The sequence below is a fragment of the Protopterus annectens genome, chromosome 6.part0, assembly GCF_019279795.1.
Source record: "Protopterus annectens isolate FY-2018-M chromosome 6.part0, PAN1.0, whole genome shotgun sequence".
In the NCBI taxonomy this organism is placed as follows: Eukaryota; Metazoa; Chordata; order Ceratodontiformes; family Protopteridae; genus Protopterus; species Protopterus annectens.
Window position 1 is genome coordinate 191,200,259 of NC_056737.1, and position 25,768 is coordinate 191,226,026.

At 39.8% G+C, this 25,768-nt stretch overlaps 1 protein-coding gene across 1 annotated transcript in view; it reads right to left on the minus strand.

The window, feature by feature from the left end:
• TMED10 (transmembrane p24 trafficking protein 10) overlaps window positions 1-24,210 on the minus strand; it is a 282,370-nt gene extending 258,160 nt beyond the window's left edge. Inside the window, exon 1 of the mRNA XM_044073485.1 lies at window positions 23,906-24,210. Coding sequence (XP_043929420.1) covers window positions 23,906-24,097 — 192 coding nt within the window. The 5' untranslated portion in view covers window positions 24,098-24,210. The remainder of the gene's footprint in view (window positions 1-23,905) is intronic.
• Between the last annotated feature and the right edge of the window lie 1,558 nt (window positions 24,211-25,768).

Sequence of the window (25,768 nt, forward strand, 5' to 3'; positions counted from 1 at the left end):
TGCAATAATTTGTGAAATATGACAGAACAAGAAAACCTGTAAATATTGGACTTTTTCAGAATCTGTTGGGACTTGTGGGAGACTTTTGAAATATATCTACTTCATGTCATTAATGTTCGGAAAAATGCTTTGGAGAAGTGAAGAGGAGAAGGGAAAAAGTTAACTAAGTAAAGAAAACTTTTTGAAAAATAGTACTATTTTTGTGGTGTATGGTTTTCTTTGCATGCTATAAAGTAAAGTTTTCTCAGTTATTTTTAACTGTAATAGAGACTGTAAATAGGTGCTTTTTCCCCCCTTTCTTTCTTCTTGTTCAGTTTTAAGAAATATAGGCACTGCAATGTTGTATCTTTTGGCTTTTCCCAGTTAGGGGTCGCCACAGTGAAACTCCGGTCCACTAATGATTGGCAGTAGATTTTTACATACCGACTTGCCAGGCATGACGCACAACCTTAAACGAAGGTACGCACATCTCCACACAGAAGACGCTTTAGCCGAGAATCGAATAGGACAATGTCTTACTGTGAGGCGACAACTCTTGCTTAAAAGAGCATGATAAAAGAAAAAAGTTAATGTGCTTTTTTTCATTCTTGCATGGGAGAGTGACTGGATTAAGAACCTTAAGAATGATTTAGTAACAAGTTTTAAGAGAAGACAAGTAAATGAAAAAGAATATTTAGTATTAGGAGGCTTTTTTGCTAGCAAATGAATGTATGCTTGGTAGCAATTCTGTATCTGACCCTCATATCTCCATGGAAACAATCTGAGAAAGAGAAACTGGTTACAGTCTGGTGGAGAGTGAATGGCTGGGGGAAAACAGAGAGAGAGAAACTGGCTAGGAAATAATGTTCTCTGACAGCAATCAGGGGTCTTCCCAGCTGGGAGAGCTATAAAGATAAGACAAAACCAGTTAGCACTTCGTAGAAGCCCACTGTGTACCATGCATCTTAGCATGAAAAACCTTTCTTTAATGTTAACTAAAGTCTGAGAGTGTGGCTGCCAATTTGGGATATTTGTTCCTATTAGGTGGGTAAAACGTCAATATTTGAAGATGTACATAGGTGTGTGTTAATATTAAATTAATAGGTTTGGGGGGGGCTTGTTTTTTTTTTTGGTTCTAAGGCTTTCAATAAAACAAAACGTTTGTAAGAACTGACATAGGCTTAAAATGGATGCGACAAGAAACGCATAGTTCAGCCTGCCAAACAGTGTGTGCATGCAACACAAAGGCTGGAACTAGAAAAGTGTTATACACAAAAGGTGGGAATAACTATTTAATACAATGATGCTTTCTGCAATGTCTTTACATGTCAATGGTCTCACAGATACAGTGGATATATAAAAAGTGTGCACACCCCTATTAAAATGCCAGGTTTTTGTGATATAAAAAAACTGAGACCACAAATAATTTCAGAACTTTTCCCACCTTTAATGAGACCTATAAAGTGTACAATTCAATTAAAAAACAAATATGTTAGGGGAAAAAATATAAAAAATAAAAAAACGCTGATTGCAAATGTGCACACCCTTAAACTAATACTTTGTTGAAGCACCTTTTGATTTAATTACAGCATTCAGTCTTCTTGGGTAGGAGTCTATCAGCATGGCACATCTGGACTTGGCAATATTTGCCTACTCTCCCTCACAAAAGTGCTCCAAATCTGTCAGATTGTGAGGGCATCTCTTGTGCACAGCCCTCTTTAGGTCACCCCACAGATTATCTATTGGTCTGGTCTATGGCTGGGCCACTCCAATTTTCTTCTGGTGTAGCCATTCTTTTGTTGATTTGATTGCGTGCTTGGTATCACAGTCATGCTGAAAGGTGAAATTCCTCTTCATCTTTCTAGCAGAAGCTTGAAGGTTTTGGGCCAAAAGTGATTCCTATTTGGAACTGTTTATAATTCCCTCCAAGTTGACTAAAGCCCCAGTTCGAGCTGAAGAAATTCAACCCCAAGGCATGATACTGCCATCGCCATTCTTCACTGTGGGGATAGTGTTCTTTTGGTGATGCTAAGTGTTGTTTTTGTGCCAAAAGTACCTTTTGGAATAGTGGCCAAAAAGTTCAGCCTTGGTCTCATCAGACCATAACACATTTTCCCACAAGCCATTTCCCAATCCCTCAGAGCCACACGCTCCAGGGATCTAAAACTTGTCATCACAATAAACAAAACATGCTGGAGGGATAGGTTCCTGACCCAGAGACTCCCCAGACTCAGGAATAGACTGCCCATACAGGTCAAGCAGAGCGCCTCCTTGGCCCTCTTCAAAAGGAACCCTGACGATTGGATGGGAGAAAGGAAATTCACCCCAGCGATCATGTCAGTAGTCCTGCTAGACAGGGGTCCAGGGAAGTAAATAGTAAGGGAAGAAATAGCCAGAGAATTGTTATGGCTAGGCTAGTATAGACCCTAGGGTCGATAGTCTAGTACCAACCTATGAACCTATGCTTTTGGTAGACTATGTATTTTGTAAATTTTAGCCAAGCCTGGATGTTTTTCTGTGTAAGAAAATGCTTCCATCTTGCAACCCTACCCCATAGCCCAGACAGTACTTGCCAGAAATTCCTGCAGCTCCTTCAGCATTGCTGTAGGACTCTTGGCAACCTCCCTGACCAGTTTTCATCTAGTCTTTTCATCAATTTTGGAGGGCCATCCAGTTCTTTACTTCACTGTTGTCACATTTTCTCCACTTTTTGACGACTGTCTTCACTGTGTTCCATGGTATATCTAATGCTGTGGAAATTTTTTGTACCCGAGTTGTTGTGTCTTTCGGCTTTTCCCGGTTAGGGGTTGCCACAGCGGAACTCCGGTCCGCTAATTATTGGTAGTTGATTTTTACATGCCGAGTTACCATCAACTGAGTAAATGTCAGGAAAATCCTACTAGGACAGCTGAACTTCATTTGGGTTTGATCAGAGTCTCTTAAATTGATGGCAGGTGTGTACCCAAGATGACTGAATGCTGCAATTAAATCAAAAGATGCTTCAACAAAGTATTAGTTTAAGGGTATGCACATTTATGCAGCCATCTTATTATACTTTTATTTTTTTACACTTATTCCCCTAACAGATTTGTTTTTCAATTGAATTGTACAGGTTGTAGGTCACATTAAAAGTGGGAAAAGTTTTGAAATTATTTATTGTGGTCTCATTTTTTTATATCACAAAACCTGGCATTTTAACAGGGGCGTGTACACTTTTTACATCCACTGTAAATACAAAAAAGAAAGAATAAATAGTGAACTAAATTAAAAATGTAAAGTGCAAATAGCTGTGTTACAGGAGACACACTTGGAAAGAAGTGAACATTTGAATTTGATAAAGAAAGGTTTTCAGAATGGTTATTCAGCAGAATACTTGGGACAAAGGAAAAGAGGAGTACTTATATTAATTGCAAGAGGAGCTCCAATAGTGATAAAAGATGATAAAAAAAATGACAATGGAAGATTTGCAGTGCTATGGGGATACTGCCAAGGGAGGAGGATTCCACTGGCATGTTATTTTTATATTCCACCTAAAATTGCTATAATGGAGTTTAAGAAAATTCTGGCTAAAATAATCTGTTTTTAGCAAGGAATACTACTTGTAGGTGGGGACTTGAATTTGATTTGCAGCAGTGAAGATATGTCTGGAGGGCCCAGAAGGGAAAGTATAACAAAGAAGGGTATGTACTTGAAGAAATTTATGAAAATGTTTGGCATGGAAGAGGTGAATTCAGTAACAGGAGTAGCGAGTGCATGTACATATTATTCCCAGAGGTATAAAAACTGGTCTAGGCTAGACAGAATTTACTTTTCACAGGAACATGTGCATTTCATTGAAGGTTTTGATACACACCCAATAACTATTTCAGATCATGCACCAATAATAGCCAAAATAAAAACACAGGGTAATGAAATACAAATGAGATACTAGCACTTTCCCACCTATCTGCTGAAAAGAGTGGAATTTAAAGAACAGGTAATGGTGATTATTCAGGAGCTATTAGACCGAATATAAATTACTCATGAAAGCATAGCTAGGGAGTGGGATAAAATTAAGGTAGTGTTTAAAAACATGGTGGAGATAAAAGAAAGGAAGCTATGGTTAAGAAGTGACAAGAATTATTTAAAGGGACTGACAAATGTTAAAGTATTGAAGAATACGGGGAAAATCTCTTTTTCACTTAACCAGTTGCTAGACGAGATGAGACAAGAGTCCCTGTGGACTATGATGTTTGCAGATGACAATGAGATATGTAGTGAGAGTAGAGAACAGGTTGAGGAGACCTTGGAGAGGTGGAGATATGCTCTAGAGAGGAGAGAAATGAAGGTCTGGACTATGACGGAATGTGTGAGTGAGTGGGTGAGTGGGTGAGTGAGTGAGTGAGTGAGTGAGTGAGTGAGTGAGTGAGTGAGTGAGTGAGTGAGTGAGTGAGTGAGTGTGAATGAAAGGGAGGATGGAGGAATGGTGAGGATGCAGGGAGTAGAGTTGGCGAAGGTGGAGGTGTTTAAGTACTTTGGATCAACAGTTCAGAGTAATGGCGAGTGTGGAAGAGAGGTGAAGAAGAGGAGAGTACAGGCAGGGTGGAATGGGTGGAGAGGAGTGTCAGGAGTGATTTGTGACAGACAAGTACCAGTAAGAGTGAAAGGGAAGGTCTACAAAAGGGTAGTGAGACCAGCTATGTTATATGGGTTGGAGACAGTGGCACTGACAAAAGGGCAGGAGTCAGAGCTGGATGTGGCAGAGTTAAATATGCTAAGATTTGCACTGGGTGTGACGAGGGTAGACAGGATTAGGAATAAGTATATTAGAGGGTCAATCCAGGTTGGACAGTTTGGAGACAAAGCCAGAGAGGCGAGACTGCGTTGGTTTGGACATGTGCTGAGGAGGGATGCTGGGTATATTGGGAAAAGGATGCTAAGGATGAAGCTGCTAGGTAAGTGGAAAAGAGGAAGGCCTAAGATAAGGTTTACGGATGTGGTTAGAGAGGACATGCAGGTGGGGGGGGGGGGTGACAGAGCAAGATGCAGAGAACAGGAAGAAATGGAAACAGGTGATCCACTGTGGCGACCCCTAACCGAGAAAAGCCGAAAGAAGAAGTTGCTAATTTGTCAATTAATCATAATTGGAGCAGTGACATTTTGTTATAAAAAGGGTCAGTTGGGAATGAATGAACCAGATTCTGATGAAGTCCAGCTTTTATGGATGAAAGTGCTTAATCTAAGGTGTATCTGTGTTTTAAATAAAATACTTTTCTGAAGGGAATCGAGTAGTGGATTAATGGGATGCTGGCAGCTCGTGTTACCATCTTTGGTTTATTAAAGAAATAAGGGGTTCAGAAATTCAAGGATATAATTGGTATGGTACTCAAGAAAAGCTGGCTCTATTTGCAGATAATTTTATTTTATACATAACAAAACCAGAGAGATATTACAGTGCTGTGGGTCATTTTGAGACAGTTTCAAATCTTTTCGGGATACAAACTAATGAAGCTAAAACAAAGGTAATAGTGGTAAATTATGTGCCCACATATGAACCAGTTCAGCAATACCTATATTTATGGGGGCATGACAAAACAAAGTACTTAGGAGTATGGATTAAAAATTATTCTGGTATAGCAGCTAAGGATATGTGGGAAGAGACTATGAACAAAAAGTAATGCTAAAACTGAGAAAATAGATGTTTTGTTATACGGACAGTAAGATACAAAAGCTAAAATGTTTTAGTCTCACTAGTCTTATACACATGGCAGGCATTTTATTTATTTACTTACATTTGTTAACCGGGAGTGTCCGACTGGACGTAGGTCCATTTTCTGCAGAGGCCCGGGGAGAAAAGCTCCACAGTTAAAATAAGCAGACAGTAGTTCCATTGGATTGCATAGCGATTAACAATTTAACATAGCAATTACTTACAACATATTTACAGATGAAGAACACAGTACATCAGTAGACAACTAGAATCTTTATCTGTGAAGTACATAACGGACATTAACAAATGTTACAACAAGAAGTTCCTGCTTTATAACAAGTACTAGGCTTATGAGCATCTGAGCTTGCTATAATCAATGTAGTTGGTGGAGTTTATTTTTAATCAACCAAAGGAGAAGTTGTGGATAGCAATTAATAAAGAGCTGAATGACTAACTGGGAGGGGAAGACAGCAAGAGTCAAGTGGATTCTTCCAGCAGAACAGGGCAGATTAGGATTACCCAATTTGAAGGGGTATTTCAGAGCTAAAGCTCCTTTATACATAGCACATGCAGAAACTATAATTCAAAGTGGAAAGGGATGATGATGGAAGGGGGGGGCTGAAGAAACAAGGCAAGACTGGGAATTTAGATACAGGCCACTAAGGAGAACAATAATCATACAGAATATTATATCTATAAAGTAGCAGGAAGTATCCCAAGAACTAAGCCAACAGGGGAAAGGAGGTTCTGCAGATAGGGATGACTGCAATTAGGGATACAGACAACAGGCAAGAAGGGGGCTGGAATTTATTGAAGAAAACAGGCCAAGGTATTGGGGAGCAAATAACTAGAGAGGGAATGATAGAATGAGAAGACACTAAGAATTGATTTGGACTGCAGGTTAGAGATTGCATTCCCTATCAAGGATTGATAAGAGTATAGGCATAGTGAAAGAAATAGGAGGATCCTAAACAAAAGACCAGCACTGGTAGAGTTTTTAGTAGATTCTAGAACAGAAGCTGCCCTTAAAAAAAAAAAAAAAAGGAATAATTACTGCAGTATATAAAATATTGCATGATAACTATAAAAATCAGAGGAGGTTGGAAAGGATTGGGAAGAGATTGGATAAGCAATTCACAAAGAAACAATAGGAGGATATACGTACGTCTCCCAAATATGCAACAAAATCAAGAAGATTTAGGATTTTTGCTTATGCAACAAAATCAAGAAGATTTAGGATTTTTGCTTATGCAACAAAATCAAGAAGATTTAGGATTTTTGCTTATGCAACAAAATCAAGAAGATTTAGGATTTTTGCTTTGAAATGTTTACATAGATACCTTTATACCCAAAGAAGACTCCAGAAAATGTTTCCTCAGACACAGCAAATGCTGGAGGTGTGACAGGGAAGAAAGAGGTAATTGGGAACATATTTTCTGGGAGTGCAGCGAGTTGGCAGAGTTTAAGGATTCCCTGTGGGATGCACTGCCGGAGATGCTTCGTGGGAAGACTGGTGTGACGAGGGAGACTAATTTTATGAGCTACAACACAGAATCAAAATTACCTAGACGTGGTAAAGCCCTGCGTTATCTAATTATGGTGGCTGCCAAAAAAGCTATTACTAGAAAATGGAAATCAAAATCTAAACTAACTATACTAGAAGCAGTACAGAAAGAAAACTGGATTTGACATCTTTAGAAAAGGGTAGGTGCAAACTACATAGAAAAAAGTGAGAATTATCCGAACAATACATAATAGTTTCACTTATGTTTAAAATTCGAATTTGATTAATATGTCTACATATATACAGTCTAGTTATGGTTCACATAAGTGTGTTTTTAGAAAGAAAATTTTTTGAATCTTTTGATTGTTTTAAATGAATAGATATTAGGATGTATTTCCATTTAAAATCTTGATTGATTTGATTCAATTGATGGGATTGATTGTTTAATTGATGGGGGATTTTATATTTAAAGATGGGAGATTTTATTATAGAATGTAACCTGATGATGCGCACCGGGATGGTGCGTGAAAGCGCTTGTTCTTCTTAAATAAATCCTTTGGTTTATATCGTGGTGGTTCCTTGCAGTTCTTTAAGTGATTCCAGTTTGCTCAGCATTCGTTTGTGGAAGGAACCTTTGGATGGTCATTTTCGGTTTATTGCTGCTATTTTTACTATTTGTCTGCCTAATTGACCAACACACGATGGAAATGCTCAATATAGAACTTGACTACAATCCGGCAGGTACAAGCGGTACCTATGACTGGAACATCTTGTTTCATCAACAAAATAATCCTTTGCTTAATTTTGACATCAAAGGTAACACTTCTCATGTTGCTATGCAGGATACTGACAATTTACAGGATTTCTATGGGGCACTAAGAACATTAGAAAATGACTTGTATAAGTTGCACCAGCTTACATGGCAAAGAAGACACATGGAGGAGTGTCTACATTTTAAAGACATTCCGCGGGGCATGCGAGTTTTGTGCATGCCAAGCTACGGAGAGAACCACCCTGAGCTTCTACGGAGATGGCAGCAGTTGAACATCGATTTTGGTACTAAATACATCCATCTGCTTATAGACTATTTCTTACCAATAGAAGCGGAACTAATCACTAAAGTGGAAGGTGAGCATAAAAACATTAGTACGAACTTTAAAAGTGAACTTTGCGTATCTAAATTGAACAGTATGCTTAGACAACTAACACAATATAGTAATAAGCTTGAGCAAAAACTTTAAAAGTGAACTTTGCGTATCTAAATTGAACAGTATGCTTAGACAACTAACACAATATAGTAATAAGCTTGAGCAAATCAAGCTAAAGAAACTAAAACGGGACTGTCAGGACTTTCAAATGGGCCGCATTTGTGCGTGGCCGAGGGCTAATGGGGTTGCCTCAGAACCTGATAACCCTACAGACGCCTTCCACTTAAGCACGCCAAGTGCAACTAATCATTCAGAGGCGCTGAATGAGTCATTCGCTAATAAGGAGCCTGATAGTATTAACACAAACAGAGATATAACTTCTACCAGTTCATCTTTTCCGTGTAATCAACAATGTTTGAAAGTTGGGGAAGAAATGGGAGCTAGATCTAAATCTGATGGCCATTTTGCCAAGGGCAGCTCCATCCCAGCTCTACCTTTAAACTTCCCTCTACCCTACAAGAGCAGGGCGCAGGCACGCTCGACGAGCAGAGGCAGAGGCAAAAGAAAGTTGTCGGGAGAAATCCAGGAATCGGAGAGAAAGACAAGGAGTTGAACACATTGTTTTTTAACTTAACTTCTAGAGAATTCACTGATGATGAACAATTTATTCTCAACAGAGGACTTTCCTTCATTCCTTCCAGAGGGAGCGAGCTTTCAGAAACTCTGATAGCGCTCCGTCTGCTTACGAGAAAACTAGCTCTTAAGGTATTGTTTAAAGACTCTGTGGACAATGATTTTGCATATAAGTCGCAAGTTTGTAAAAGGAAGAGTACTTTTGTACCCCAAATGCCTAATTTGGTAGAATGTTTTCAGCGTGCATGTGAACATGATTTCTATTTATACTATAAAGAAAGGAAGCACAAGAATCTTTTTGTACAATCAAAATTAGGCCCTTTGGTTAATTCAGTTCCTACCATTCTGAAGGATTCATATGGTTTGTTACAAGACCTGAAGCAAGTCTCATTATGTGGGGGCATGAAGAATGAAACATTAATGGTTACATTAGATATTAAGAACTTGTTCACTAGCATCCCTAATGATTTTGGCCTTGAAGCCGTAAGAGGCTGCCTACATGAGCATAGCACCTTAGAAAATAATGACCAAATGACAGTCTGTACTCTTTTAGACCTAATACTGAAGTATAATATCTTCTTGTTCCATGAGAAAATATATAAGCAAACATGGGGGGTAGCCATGGGCACCCCCTGTGCCAATGCTTATGCTAATTTGGCAATTTATCAGTGGGAAAAGACGTTTATTTTTGACAATGAGAGGTTTAAGAATGTTATTTTGTATAGGCGTTTTGTGGATGACATCCTTTTGTTTTGGAACAGCGACATGGATTCGCTGCATGAGTTTGTAGACTTCATGGAGTCAACCACTACTTTCTTAAGATTCACCTAGGAGTGTTCCGTTCGGAAGGTGGATTTTCTGGACATTACCATCTACAAGGATGATCACAATAATATAACCACATCGCTATACAGGAAGCCATGCTGGAGAAATGGTATTCTCCATTTTGACAGCATGCATCCTAGGCACATTTTCCAGAATGTGATAAAAAGTCAAATGACTAGAGTGTCCAGGTTATGCAGCAAACAGGAGGATATTTTACATTTTACGGAAGTCCAGAAAGTTTGTTTTATTGATAGGGGCTATCCACCATCATTGGTGAATGGTCTAGCACCTATTTCTTTAGAGACCCCAAGTTTAGATAACAGAAAGGGAGGTTCTAATTGCTACTCTGGGAGGAACAAGAGGAAGCTACCTGTTGATATTAAATACACGAATGATGTGAATCATATTAAAAACATCATAAGTAGTAACTGGAAGATATTTTTTCTAGATTCAGATATATCTATGCTAGTGGGAGACAAGCCAGTTTTTAGATTTAGTAATTGTCTAAATCTTAAAAGACTATTATGTAATGAAAAAGTGAAGCTTCAAGAACAAGATATCAGAGTATGATACAAGCAAGGTACGTACCCATGTAGGAAATGCTGTATATGCAAGTACATATCTACTATTCAGACATTTGAAGTCCCAGGTATAGGGATAGCCTTTGAGTCAAAATTCTACGCCACCTGTGACACCAATAATGTCATATATTTAGCCACATGTGATGCTTGCGAAGCATACTATGTGGGTATGACTTCACGCAGATTTAAGGATCGCATATACAATCATGTATATGACATTAGAAAGGGGAATATCACCAATGTTTTAGCAAGACACTGTCAGCAGTTTCCATTACATACATTTAGATATAGGGTAATACAGATAATACACCAGAATAGAAGAGAGGGTGACCTTTTAGGCACCCTTGAACTTAATGAACTAAAATGGATTCTAAATTTTAGGGCCCATATAGAGCCGGGTCTGAATTCAGTATTGAGTATCAGACCGGCTTAGCACATATATAAATTTCTATCAGCTATAGCTTTATGGGCTTTATTTAGTTTGAGTACGCTTGAGTAAGTAGTACATCAAGTTTTAGTACCCTGACAGGTTTTAAGTATATTTTATACTTCATTGTTATTCCTTTATGGCCATATATATGGATTGTTAATATGACCAGAAAGATCCTATGGATTTACAGTATGTTATTTCATTGGCATGAAATGTGGATATATTTCCGATATTTTTATATACTTAACTATTGATGCATTTTTTAGGTATGCACTCATATGAATGAAAGCTTCATATAAATGGATACTGGATTTACATAATGAGTATTGTAATTAAAGAATTTTAATAGTTTCACTTATGTTTAAAATTCGAATTTGATTAATATGTCTACATATATACAGTCTAGTTATGGTTCACATAAGTGTTTTTTTAGAAAGAAAATTATTTTTTGAATCTTTTGATTGTTTTAAATGAATAGATATTAGGATGTATTTCCCTTTAAAATCTTGATTGATTTGATTCAATTGATGGGATTGATTGTTTAATTGATGGGGGATTTTATATTTAAAGATGGGAGATTTTATTATAGAATGTAACCTGATGAAGCGCACCGGGATGGTGCGTGAAAGCGCTTGTTCTTCTTAAATAAATCCTTTGGTTTATATCGTAATGGTTCCTTGCAGTTCTTTAAGTGAAGAGATTGGATAAGCAATTCACAAAGAAACAATAGGAGGATATACGTACGTCTCCCAAATATGCAACAAAATCAAGAAGATTTAGGATTTTTGCTTATGCAACAAAATCAAGAAGATTTAGGATTTTTGCTTATGCAACAAAATCAAGAAGATTTAGGATTTTTGCTTATGCAACAAAATCAAGAAGATTTAGGATTTTTGCTTTGAAATGTTTACATAGATACCTTTATACCCAAAGACGACTCCAGAAAATGTTTCCTCAGACACAGCAAATGCTGGAGGTGTGACAGGGAAGAAAGAGGTAATTGGGAACATATTTTCTGGGAGTGCAGCGAGTTGGCAGTGTTTAAGGATTCCCTGTGGGATGCACTGCCGGAGATGCTTCGTGGGAAGACTGGTGTGACGAGGGAGACTAATTTTATGAGCTACGACACAGAATCAAAATTACCTAGACGTGGTAAAGCCCTGCGTTATCTAATTATGGGGGCTGCCAAAAAAGCTATTACTAGAAAATGGAAATCAAAATGTAAACTAACTATACTAGAAGCAGTACAGAAAGAAAACTGGATTTGACATCTTTAGAAAAGGGTAGGTGCAAACTACATAGAAAAAAGTGAGAATTATCCGAACAAGACATACAGGGGAAGAATGAGATTTAAAAGAAGGCAGGATTTAAATAAGCTATGCAACATTTGACTGAAAATGATTGGGTAGATTATAAGTGATGTATAATGTTTGCAACTGGGAGTGTGTCAGCATGGTTTGTGATGTAAACTGCCTGCAACTAGGATTGTGTCTGTATGGTTTGTTTTCATTTGTATAAATGTATGGCTACCTGTGTCTTAAGGTTTACTAAAGATGTTTCTTGTTTAAAAAAAAAGGGGGGGGGGCAGGATTTGAATAATTTAAGTAATATTGTTTAGGTTATATATAAGTGGAATATAACATTTGTAAACGTGACCTTATTGATTACTTTTATATACATGTTAATTTGCATATGTCACAAATGACAATACAGGTGTTAAACATTAATGACTAATGATCATTAGTAAGCCACAGAAGTTCAAGCTATGTTTTTATTTTCACTTTCTACACATTTGTTTAGTTTTGTTCTTAATTCCTCTCCTGCACCCAAATGGATCTTGCTGCAGACAATGCATGCACCTTAGTTTTTCACCAATTCTCCTTTAATAGCTATACTTACATAAAAAAAATGGGTGATGGCGAATACTAGACCTTTAGTAAGTGAAAGATCCAGAAGAGCAAATGACGCGTTTATGAAATGTCCAGTTCAAGTCACAAGCCCTCTCCCCACAATTAAGATATACACATAACTAAAATTGTTACCATGGCACTTAATTTTTGAAGTAAATCTTACAATGAGTCAAACAGCAAAAGTTTACAATCCTGAGCAGTTAGGGGAAGATATAACACCACACACATCAAGAAACTTCTCATTTGAAACAATTAACATTGATTCCAAGTAAAGCAGTTTTTTTCCAAAAAAAAAAAACAAAAACACAGGGACTTTCTTTTCTGAAAAGGAACATTTAAGCATAGTAGTGAAATAATAAAATGCACCAATTAAAATCCAGTTATCCAAACAGCGGAGAAGAACCAAATAAAATCTAGTTATCTGATGAGGGAACAATTCCTACAAACTAAATGAAAATGTGTGACTGGCCTGTCCCCAATGCAACTTGATAAGGATGTATGCATCAGCCGGTCTATGCCTCACACCATCTATGTGAATTAAATGATCACTAAGATTGCTCACAGAAGTAGGTGTCAAAAATGTAAAAGTATGACCCTTTACACATCAATACCTTAGTCGCAAATTGTTCAGAATATGTAAAGCTAAAAATTAGGTAAACTGGCAGCCTTCAGTAAACATTTTTCAAGCAAATCAATGATGTATACTTCCTAAAAAAAGCTATAACACGTAAACTTAATTCCATGTTAAATATGTCAACTCACCATTTTCAATGACATGTACCATCCTTATAGGTTCATACTAGGCTATCTGCCCTAGGGCATTTATAAGCCTAGCCAGAGTATGTTTGGCTTTCGCCACCCATTGTAAATTAAATTTTGCTATGCCCTTTTTCGAGGTTAGTATACAGTGCCTCTAACAGTGACACAGAAGTGATACCCGGGGTAAACCTACGATCTCCCATCCACTCATCAAGATTCCTCTTGAAGAGAGTCAATGAGGGACTCTGCCTAACCTGGACTGGGATTTTATTCCAGAGTGAAGGGAGCCTCTGGGTTATGAATCTGTCCCTCCAGCATGTCCTATTTATTTCAGTGCTTAAGTTCAAGTCTCTCGAGCATGTAGCTCGATAGGATTTGGATTTTTTGAGGTGCAGCATGTCCCTTAATTCTGGGTTGGACATGGCTTTACACTTCAGGCACAGGTCACCTCAGAGCAGGCGGTATGCCACTGAGTAGAGCTGGAGTTTCTTTAACCAGGCAGCATATGGCATCTGTTTGAGCCCTTTGATCCTCTTGGTGAGGTACTTTTGGGGTCTTTCCAGTTGCTGCAGGTGTTTGGTAAGGTACATCCCAAAAGGGGCATTGTACTCGATTAAGGGCCTGATGAGGGAAGAGTAAAGAGGCACGATGACCTCCTCTAATCTAGATGTGAATCCCTTCATGATTAGGTGGGCTATATAAAATGTTTTTCTAACCACTTTGGCCACGTCGTTGTCAAATGAGAGATTGCTATCAACTTGGGTCCCCAGGTCCCTAATTACTTCTTCTGTACTTAATGGATTACCACCTATGTGGTAATTTGTGGGCACTTTGTTTTTGCCAAAGGGGATGACTAGACACTTTTTGGTGTTTAGCTTGAGGCCATGGCTCTGGCACCAGTTGTCTGTTTCTATGAGGCCCTTTTGGAGGATGCTTGTGTCGGCTGGAGAGTCGATTATGGCGCCCAGTTTACAGTCATCTGCGAACTTGGTCAGCCACAGTCCTTCTGTGTTGGCCTGTACCTCCAAGAAATATATACCGAACAAGAGAGATCCCAGGACTGAGCCTTGTGGGACGCCACTTATAACTGGTTTGGAGTCTGACATGGCTCCAGCAATTCTAACCATGTGGGTTCTGTCCTTGAGCCAGTTTGCAACCCATCTAGGGACATAGGGGTTTATATTTAAGCTGGTGAGCTTATCTATAATGCCCGAGTGGGGTATTGTATTGAAGGCTTTTGCGAGGTCCAGGTAGGCTGTGTGGACCACCTTCCCTTCGTCAATGGCCTTGGTGACTGTTTCAAAGAAGTCGACCAGGTTTAAGAGGCAGGATCTGCCCTTAACAAAGCCGAACTGGGTAGGATCCAGTGTCTGTAGGTCCCCAATATCTTTATTTATGAGGTCCATGATGATCCTTTCCATAGCTTTGCAGACCAAGCTAGTCAGGCTTATGGGGCGATAGTTTCCAGGGTCCGTTAAGGCACCACCTTTGTTGAGAGGGACCACTGTTGCTGTACGCCACTCTTTGGGTACATATCCTGTAGTAAGGCTGAGAATGAACAGTAGTTTTATGTTTGGGTTTAGCTCTTCTTGGAGTTCATGTAGGACGCAGCCCGGGACACCGTCTGGTCCCATTGATGCTGTGTTTTTTGCTTTGGAGAGGGCGGCTCTTACCCGAGCATCTGAGATGTCAGGGGGGCAGCACTCTGCTGGGATAGATATTTGCCCTTTTGGTGGGGGGGGGGGGTTGCGCTGAACCTGTCAGCTAGGATGTTGGCAATGTCTGTGGGTTCTGTGTATTTTTTGTCGTTTTGGACTAATTCTGAGCATATCTGGAAATTCCCACCCAGGTTCCTAACATAACTAAAGAAAGCCTTGTTTTTCCTTAAGTGTCCTGTGCAATTTTTCTCTCGAAGCTGGCCTTAGACGATTTTATGAGTGCCCTTAGTTTTTTGCAAATACTGATCAGAGATGCCTTCCCATTTTGGGATTTTGCACCATCATGTAGTAGCTTCCTCCTTCTATTGTATAGTTTGTTTATGGCTGGGGTCCACCAGACAAGATGTCTGCCTTTGGAGGATTGGGTCTTGGTTTTATTTGGGATTGCATGATCCATGCATTCCTGAAGGTGTTCATAGAATGCCTTTATAAAGGATTCTGCGGTCTGGGCCGTATTTTCCACAGGCCCGGGGGCTTTGAAGGATTTCACCTCGGTTTTGAGAAGTGTGAAATTTGTTTTAGAGAAGTTTTTCACTGTGGTTTTCTGGGCAGAGGGTGGGGTCGGGATGTGAATATCCAGTGAGATCAGTTTATGGGCTGATCTTGCCACTGAGGGATACACTTCTGATCTGGAGCATAGAGTCCCCATGTTGGTGATGATCAGGTCCAGTATGTTTTCCCCACCTGTGGGAGTGGTAACAAGTTGTTCCATAGCATTTGAGTTTATGAATTCTAGGAACCTTTGGGCTAGGGTGTTGGAGCTACAGTAATGCTCCCAGTCTATGTTTGGATAGTTGAAGTTGCCCACTATAATGGTGTTTGGAGAAACCTTCATATTTTCCAGTGTTCTCAGGAAGGCCGAGTGGGGTTCCTGGGTTTGGGAGGGTGGTCTGTAGCAGGCTATAAACTGGAAGGCAGTTTTACCCACTGTTAGTTGCACATGGATAGTCTCTGATGCTTCGTACTTTGCCACCAACCTGGAGGTGTGGGTATCTTTGATGAATATCGATACTCCCCCCTCCTTTTGTGGTTCGGTCCAAGTTTTGGGGCCGAAAAGCATGCTATGAGGTATAACCTGGTAGTGCTGTGGTGCTCTCGGGAGCCCTGAACCAGGTTTCTGTTACTGCACAGATATCGATGTTCTCCATGCTAAGGAGAGTTTCAAGTGCGTGCATCTTGAGGTTTAGACTTCTGGCGTTGAGTAGCATTACTCTTAGTTAGGTTTAGACTTCTGGCATTGAGTAGCATTACTCTTAGTTTCTTATCCCTTGCGATACCTATGGAGGTGGGTTTGTCTTTTGAGCCTTGCCTAAAAAAGGCACTATGGGGGTAGCAAGAGCCTTTGCCAATATCCAGAAGCCCAGGGGTGACAGGTGCAAGCTGTCCCTAGCGAAGCATCGTGGCTTGTCGAGCATATCATCCCTGGCTGACAGGCACTGGATCCCCTTTGAATGACACCAGTACTAAAGCCAATTGTTGAAACTGATCATCTTGTCTTCATATTGTGGCATCATTCTTGGTGTGGGTAAGATGCTACTCAAGGTCAGGGTCATACCGGCCTGGGCTACATGCTCAGAGAGCTCCTCTAGGTCTTGTTTCATGTAGTCCAGGGAGGTACGTCTCAGGTCATTCACACCAGCATGGACAATGACTGAATCATATTTGTACGTGCGCCTTGGAGTAACCTGAGTGCTTGTGTTATGTGGCGGATCCTAGTGCCCGACAGGCTGCTCACCGTGACCTTCTCCTTGTTCAGCCTGGTGAACGGGATGTCAGTGTGCCTGACGATAGAGTCACCTATTACAAGTGTATCAGGTGTGTTGTTTAGCTGTGACTGTTCGGCACACTGGCTTTGTGAGATGTGTTGCACGTGTTTTGTTTTGGGGTAGCGGTTGCTTGGGTGTCTGCTTTGGAAGTCCCTGCTGCTTAGGCAGATCTTTATTTAGAGCCTCCAGGTATGTTTTTGTGCGATTATGCGTTTGGTTTGCTGTCGTGGTAGGTCTATATGAGACCGGAATTGTAGTGAGTGTGGTTTCATTCTCCTCCTGACTGGTTATGCCAGTGCTGAGTTAAGAGAGCTTAGCCTCCAGTTTGGCTATATGGTTGCATCTCTCACATGTGTTGGAATTTGTTGGGAGGAGGAGAGGGTTGTCTGTGTACATGAGGCAGTTGTAACATTGCCTCAAGATTCCCAGATTCACCAGCTGGACTAGAGAGGAGATTGACAACTGACCTTTGGACATGCTAGAATAATATTGGGAATTTCTTTATAATTGAAAACAAGGGCCAATGAGGAGTGAGGGTGTAGTGCTTTTAATTTTTAGTGCTGATTTATATAATTGCTTTAGTGAGCAAAGTACCAGGTAACTTAAGTGCAATGTGTTACAGGTAACTTAAATGCAAAAACGACAAACAGTAACTTACGTTCAAGTGAAACGAGGAAATAAGTACAGTAAGCAATGCAGATATCACTAGGGATCCACAGAAGCGCTGAGAAGCCACGTTTTAAGTGGAATGAGCATTCCAGGGAAATAACAAGCAAACAAACAACAAGCATACAAACAAAGCTAGATTCAGCAGGCCTGGATCTAGTCTATGCCACAGCAAACAAGGTGTACCAATTTCAGTAAGAAACCGTTCAAATATGCAGGCACTATAAACCTTTAACCAGAAATTCCCAGCTCAGAAAGGCAAAGTCCAGCCTCTCCTCCCACAAGAGTGCAGACCACAAACCCTCAATCTAAAATAACTGGCCTGAAAGCCCAAGTGCTTAAACCAGAACTAATACACTTTAGGAATAACAGACACTGAGCTCTCAAATCAGCAGTTCCCAACTTAGAAGGTTGAAAGCTACCTGTCCTGCCACCACAGTGCATGCCACAAACCCTCTCAATGTGAAACAACTGGTCTGAAGCCCAAGTGTTGATAGTAAAAGGCTTAGAATGAGTTACACCAAGCAGTAATAAATACAATTGAGTACTTTTAAGATTACGCAAAAGCAAAATAAAGTAGGAAGAAACACAAGTACAGTAAAAGCAGATGAATTTTTTTCCAGAAAAGTAGCAAAAGCAGTAGCAAATACAATTCTCATGCAGTGCAAGCTGGCACACTTGAATATGTAGCAATATTAGTCCACACACAGTTTGAAAAAAATGTAATTAAATTAAAAAGGACTAAAAGCAAGTGCAGAAAGGGTTAATTAGGTAGAATGTGGTAAAGAGATGGGCCTGGTGGAGTGTCTTAGATCAAATCTACAGTGGGGCGGGCACTGAAAAAGCCACCAAATTTAAACTACAACCAAGAACTGAGCGGGGGTTGGGGAAAAACAGTTTCAACACAGATGTGAGGAATGTGCAAATTATAAAGCCAAAAAATATATACTGTTCTCATATATATATATATATATATATATATATATATATATATATATATATATATATATATATATATATATATATATATATACACACACACAACAGATATCTAAGCAAACAATTTAGCTCTATAATACAGAATAATGCAGAAAAATATACTCAGCTCTATATATTTGCAGATAGTTCTGTAAGGCTGTCTCTCAAAATAAGGTTCCAGTTTGAATGCAGATTGTTAATTAAACTAGATTTAGAAACGTAAGAAAGCACAACCAACTCAAGATCTTGATCTATCTACTTGATTAAGTAGCACAGAAAATGATGCAAGTAAGAGTATTTTTTCCCCATTTTGCTAAGGATACTTTCAACTCTGATCAAAAAAAAAAAAAAACTGAAATTTTTGCCATTTCAGACAAGACCAAATAACTCTATAATACTCATCTTTCATTCAGGCAGCTTTTAAATGACAGAATGTGTTTTTGCTGGAACACTATTCTGGTCAACACTGTGGGGGCATGAAGTACAAAAATAACATTTTTCTCATCTTCAGAAATGGTCAAAATGTTATAGCGACAGTTGTAAAACGATAACACTATACAGTCTGCCAGTTATGCAAAAAAAATGGTGAGGTCCTGTGTTCTCCATTATCAACACTAACTGCACACCATTAGTTCTCTTTTACCATTAGTTATTTCACACTTCTATCAAGCAAATTTGTCTCAGTGTCTCAGCCTACTCAGCTGTCAACTCTCCATGCACATTTAAACTTGCCAAAGAAAATGGATTTAAAAATCAATCGCATTACTGGGCCCCTAACTCACACATGGCCAGAGGGACCGTGTACATATCCAGACCAACCAAACACAAAAACACAGACAACTCTGATGTCACAAACAGAAAAATCGGCACCTTGAGATAAAAGTGATTGGATGCCAGAGAAGGCAGAACAGGTAATTTCATCTGGAACATTTATTTCAAGATGGCACTTTGGATAGCAGAATAGCAGTAAGTTGCCATTACACATACAGATGAAATGATAAATAACCCCTAAAAATCTAAACAACATCCTAGTGTCTCTAACAGCTACATTTTGAATGCTGGATAGTGGAGTGGCACTCTGATTTCCAAATATTGTACTTTAATGGCAGTCCACATGTCCAATGCCCCCTGAAACTTCCAAATCACCCTGAACTCCATTTAAAAAAAACATCAGTAACTGCTTTCCTGTGCTATGTGAATAGTCATCGGTGTTGGATCTTGGTACATAATGCAGACATAATAAACTATTTATTTATCTTAATTTTTGTTTACCGGGGTAGTACACTGATCAATATTGACCTATTTCACATTCAGCCTGGGTGAAGTGCAAAACATTTCAGAAACAAAAATACAGAAAGATAAGCAATAACAGTAATTCAGAGCAATTACTTAGCATGTACATTACACTGTGCTTGTTCCCTAGAATGTACAACCAGGCTGAGTATAATGTGCAATATCTGCATTATTTTTTAAACGGTGTCAATCTTCACTGAATCTTAAGAGAAGAGAGTCAGAAATGCCCTATACTGACTGCCTCAAAATCTCCGCTTTACTCCATAGCATATCGCCTACATATCTATCGTCCCAAGGGCCTATGTAAGCCTAGCCAGCAAGGTACCATGGCTTACGCCACCCAAGAAAGTTATTTTCCTGTGCCACTGTCCAGCAGAGACAGACGTGATCCCCGGGGTGTATTTCCTATTTCCCATCCACTCACTTTTCTTGAAGAGTGCTAATGAAGAACCTTGCTTGACATAAATGGGTAGCTTGTTCCAGAGTACAGGAAGTCCCTGGGACAGGAATCTATCCCTCCAGTGTGTCCTGTTTATTGTGGTGACAAGGTTTAGGTCCCTAGAGCATGTAGCTTGGAGGGATTGGGATTTCTTTAGGTGTAGCATGTCCAGCAGCTCTGGGTTTGACATAGCTTTACATATTAGGCAGAGATCACCTCCGAGTAGGCGATATGCTATGGAGTAAAGCGGAGTTTTTGAGGCAGTCAGTATAGGGCATTTGTTTAAGGCCAGTAATCCTCTTTGTGAGGTACTTCTGTGGCCTTTCCAGCTGCTGCAGATATCTTGTGAGATACATTCCAAAAGGGGCGTTGTACTCTATAATGGGTCTAATGAGTGACAAGTAGAGGGGAACAATGGCCTCTTTTTTCCTGGATGAGAACCCTTTTATGATGAGGTGTGCCACGTAGAAGGACTTCCTGACTACTGTGGTGATGTGACTATCAAAGGAGAGACTACTGTCCACCTGGGTCCCAAGGTCTCATCATGCATTCAGTGTTAAGTAGATTGCTGCCTATGTGGTAGTTCATGGGTACAGAGTTTTTACCAAAGGGGATGACACTGCACTTTTTGGCATTGAGCTTGAGGCCATGACTCTGACACCAGACATTTGTCTCAGTGAGACCCTTCTGTAGGATGTCCACATCATTTGGGGACTTGACTATGGCTCCTAGTTTGCAGTCATCTGTGAACTCAGTCAGCCAGAGGCCTTCTGTGTTTGAAGTAGATACCAAACAGGAGAGGTCCCAGGACAGAACCCTGTGCCACTCCACTTGTCACTGCCTTGAGGTCAGATTTGGAGTCTGCAACTTTTACAGTGTGGGTTCTGTCAGTGAGCTAGTTGGCAACCCATCTTGCGACGTAGGGATTTATACCTAGTTTAGTGAGTTTAGCTATAATTCCAGAATGGGGAATGGTGTCGAAAGCCTTGGCGAGGTAAAGATAGGCTGTGTGAACCACCTTATCCTCATCCACGGCTTTGGTGACTGCCTCAAAGAAGTCAATCAGGTTCAGGAGGCATGATCTGCCTTTCATAAACCCGAACTGGGTGGGATCCAGAGTTTGGAGGTTACCAATGTCTTTGTTTATGAGTTCCATGATGATACGTTCCATAGCCTTGCAGACCAGGCTCGTCAGCTAATAGGTCGACAGTTCCCGGGATCAGTGGTGGCTCCCCCTTTGTGGAGTGGGATAACTGTTGCTGTGATGATGCTCTGCAGTGATATACAACCCAGGGGTTTATGCTGTGGAAATTGTTCTAGAACAGAGACTTCTCTGCTCTGGGATGCATGCATATGAAGTGGAAGAGGGGGAAAAAAACACAGTGCTCTACAACAGATTACTGCGGATAAAAAAAAATATTTAATTTTGTCTTAAATGCAAACTTTCAAATGTTGTGAGGAAAAAAAAAAAAATCAGTATTTCCGATCATCATATTATATGGTAGCATTACTCAGTCACCATAAATGCAACCCCCAAGGGGCATGGCAAAACAGGTGTCAAATTATATAAATAAATAATCATTCTACCCCAGAATGTGGGAGAGTGACATGACCCAACGGTATGGCCATTTATCCATATCAAGTAACATTCAATTAAGTGTACGTATAAATCACAATAATATGAACAGGAGGCACAACGGTAAATCAAAGGACATGAATCCATTGCAAGGAGGATGACCAAAAAACAATGAAAACATAAGCTGGTAATTCTATTATTAACTAGACAGTATAACACGCTAACAGTAGTTTATAAGGAGGGTTACTGCTCCTTAACCTCCACATTTTTGTGAAGCAGAGGCAATAAGTTACCCCTTCCCTTTAGAAACCCACTGCAATGTGAGTGCTACATAACTTTACTTATGTTGTTCAGGAAAGGACTTTACTGTCAATACATGAATGAGAATGAAAACACACAGCTTGGATTGAGGGAGCTATCATGGTAGGAGAACCTGATTTAGTTAAATATGGGAATAGTGTGGGAGAATATGACAAGCTTTCATCACTACTTTTTATTAGTATGCAGTTTCAGATGCAAAAAACTACAATACAACATTAAGACCGTTTACGCTTATTAAATTTACACACCAATGATAAGTGTATGGGTAGTCTGGTTCACTCCATTTGTCTCAGTGCATCAGTTTATTTGTTATTTTATTTTACATTCGTTTATCAGGAAAGTCTGACTGGACACGTCCTTTTCAGTCAAGGCCCGGTAAAAAAGCTCCACGTTGAAACATACAGAAATGCAACAGATAAGTAGAATATATAGGGGCACAGAAGTTGAAATACTACCTAGATACAGTTTGGACAAGTAGTTACACATACTGACTAGTTAAAGAATATCACAGTTTAGCTAATACACAATAAGTCAAGCCTCGGTTCTGTGCTTGTCTGTGAAGCTAAGCACCCCCCAAAACTGCAATAAAATCTGGGAGATGCACACTACCCTCAATCAATACTAAAAAAAAAAAAAAATGAAACAGCAAAGTATAGCTCCAGTTATGCAACATACTTCATTAAGTGTAGGGACAAATACTAAAATGGCAGCCCGGGCTATAGGACTTGGCCATAACTTATACAATTATAAATTATATTAAAAAAAAAAAAAAATATATATATATATATATATATATATATATATGGCATGCAGGTTACAGCATATACTATATAGAATATTTTTTGTTCAGAGACGGGCTAAAGTTTACTGTAAGAAAAATCTAGATATGTTTTCTACAACTTTAAGTAAGTTAAAGATCTGAACATTTATTTCTGTAGAAATGCCGGGAGGGAGCGACATTTGGGACCATGGTGTACATGTGCCCAACATAAAGCAGACAGATATACAAACATGTACAATTACTAACACAACGCCTCTACAACCTATTTTTGCAAATAGCAGAGCTTATTTTACAACGCGTTTCAAGCAAAATGAGAAAAATGCTACATTTGGAAGGAAGTTACGAGTTACGCTATCATTAGTCAACCAGAGGCAAAGTGGGACTTGAACCCATTATAACCCACGCCCAAATGTACTACGTTGCTACTAAAGGAAAAAAATGTTATTAAAAAATTAACTCGATCTTAGTGAAAGACCGAACATCTCGTGTGTTCAATGGCAACACATTATTTTGCTAAACCGTAGACTTGTCCAACTTTTATTGTGATTAAACAAACTCTAGATTTACAGTATAGTTACTGGTGTTCTAACTTAACCAAACACCATCCTGGAACCAAATCAAAGCGATACATACAACTAACACTGCATCAGTTAATTCATTTCCGTGGTCCGAAACATCACACACGTCGGGCGTTTAGCGTTTTGTCACACAAGCCTAATCGATCACCTTACACTAACTCCCAAAAAAAAAAAAAAAAAAAAACAGTCTTCCCTGACTACCATTCTCCAAATAGGAACAAATTGTGAAACCAGCATTAACACACCACAAGACACACAACTCTGAACATCTGTCAAGTTAACCGACATATAGGCCGCAGCTCAGCCCCCGTTGTTTCCTAGTGGGCCTTACCTTAAGATGTGTTTTGATACTAGGCTGTTCACTGACTTCATATTCTCCAGTAACAAGTACATTCTTGTGGATCTCCTCTCTTAAACACTTGCGAGAATTAACTGGTAGATGGAATGAAATCGAAAATGCGGATTTGCAAAACAAAAATAAGAAGATACACTTTAAAAGCCAAGCCATGACAACTGACTTCATTATGAAAATTACATTCCACTAGTATTAGCTGAAAGAGCAGAAAGGCGGAGTAATAAAAATTGGGCGGACAATAGAGGCGGACTTAGTGTCATGAGAGAGACACAAGCGGAAGTGACTGGTATTAGCAACTGTAGAGTTTAACGTTGCAGGCGGAGCATTTCCTGAAAAAGAAACAAGGCGTATTCTCCGCCTTTCGAAGACGAAATAATGGGCGGGATTTAATATATTAAACGTGCAGTGGTTGATAGCAAGGACACCTCAGCAAAAGCAAAGCTGAAGTTCTAAGCTAGGCTAGTTTAGACAGTTTAGATAGTTTAAATTAGGGACTTGTTGGCTTTTTAGTTTGTGTGGGCCTTTAGCCCTTTTTCCTACTATTAATCCTTATAGCAGTTTTTTTTCTGTGGGACTCTTAGTCCCATATTTGTATTATATTTTTATTTATATATATATATATATATATATATATATATATATATATATATATTACTGTTGTAGATGGTGCCGGGGTTGGGCTTAGTACTGTTTTTTTCTCAGTATGTCAGAGGATAGGGAGAAATCCCATCCCAAATCGGGTTTTAAAAAATGCCCAGATTGTGGGCAGAAAATGTCCATCACTGACAGACATATTCAATGTATCTACTGCTTGGGGCCCAAGCACCTCTAAGACATCTGTAGCATTTTTCACTCCTTCTCTTCAAGAGTACTCTTGGAGAGAAGGAGGAAACTTATAGACAGAGGATTGCTACAGCAATCTTTTTCAGAGCTTTTGAATAGCCATGAAGGTGCTAGTACGTCTTCCAAATCTTCAAAATCCAAGTCTTCAGATAAGGTATCCAAAAAGGCTAAAATTTCAGAAGGCAGGTCATTGTTTCCATAGTCATCGGAGCCGAGTGTACCTTTGATTCGGAGTCAGCTTTCAGCATTGGAGTCGGTCTCCGAAGTTCCTTCTTCACCTCTGCTCCAGTCAGCATCTTCGGTGCATTCAGCTAAGTCTTCAGTCAGCCTTTCAGATTTGGACATGGATCGGCTAGTGCAGAAGCTTTTACAGGCACCAGGACTTGCCAAATTGTTGTCGGCCTGACAGCTTGTCTGTGCTGAAGACCATGGAACCGAACTTGTCTACTTCTCCTCTGGGCCGTACTGGACTCTTGGAGCCGAGGGAAGTCATACCGATGGTGGTTGGACCCTTGGAGCCGATATCCGCTCCAGGGTTATCGGCTCCATCTACTCGAATGTCCTTGGCACCGACTGTGGGTTCTAGGAGCTGATGCTCTCCAGTCAGATCCGGGGAGGATAGTCGCACCGACTTGTCATCCTCTTCTATCCATCCCCCTAACAGAGATTCTAGGGTTATGGATAGATATAGGAAGCTCATGTTTAGTTCAGTGACTTTTTCTCTGCGATCACTGAACTGCTCTTCTGAGACCTCCCCAGACCCTCCCACTGAGGAGGTGCCCAGAAAGAGACTGTGCAAGAGGAGGCACTTAGTCTCCCCACAAAAGTCTTTGACATCTGACACGGACTTAGATGAGTCATAAGGGTCCCCTCGGTCCCTCTCTGAGGATATCTCTTTTGCAGAGATACTAGAGGTCCTTAGTCAGAGGGGCAACTGGCAGTCCAAGACCCCTACTGAGGATGAGTCTGTGCTCTTGAAGGCTTTTGGGTCTCAAC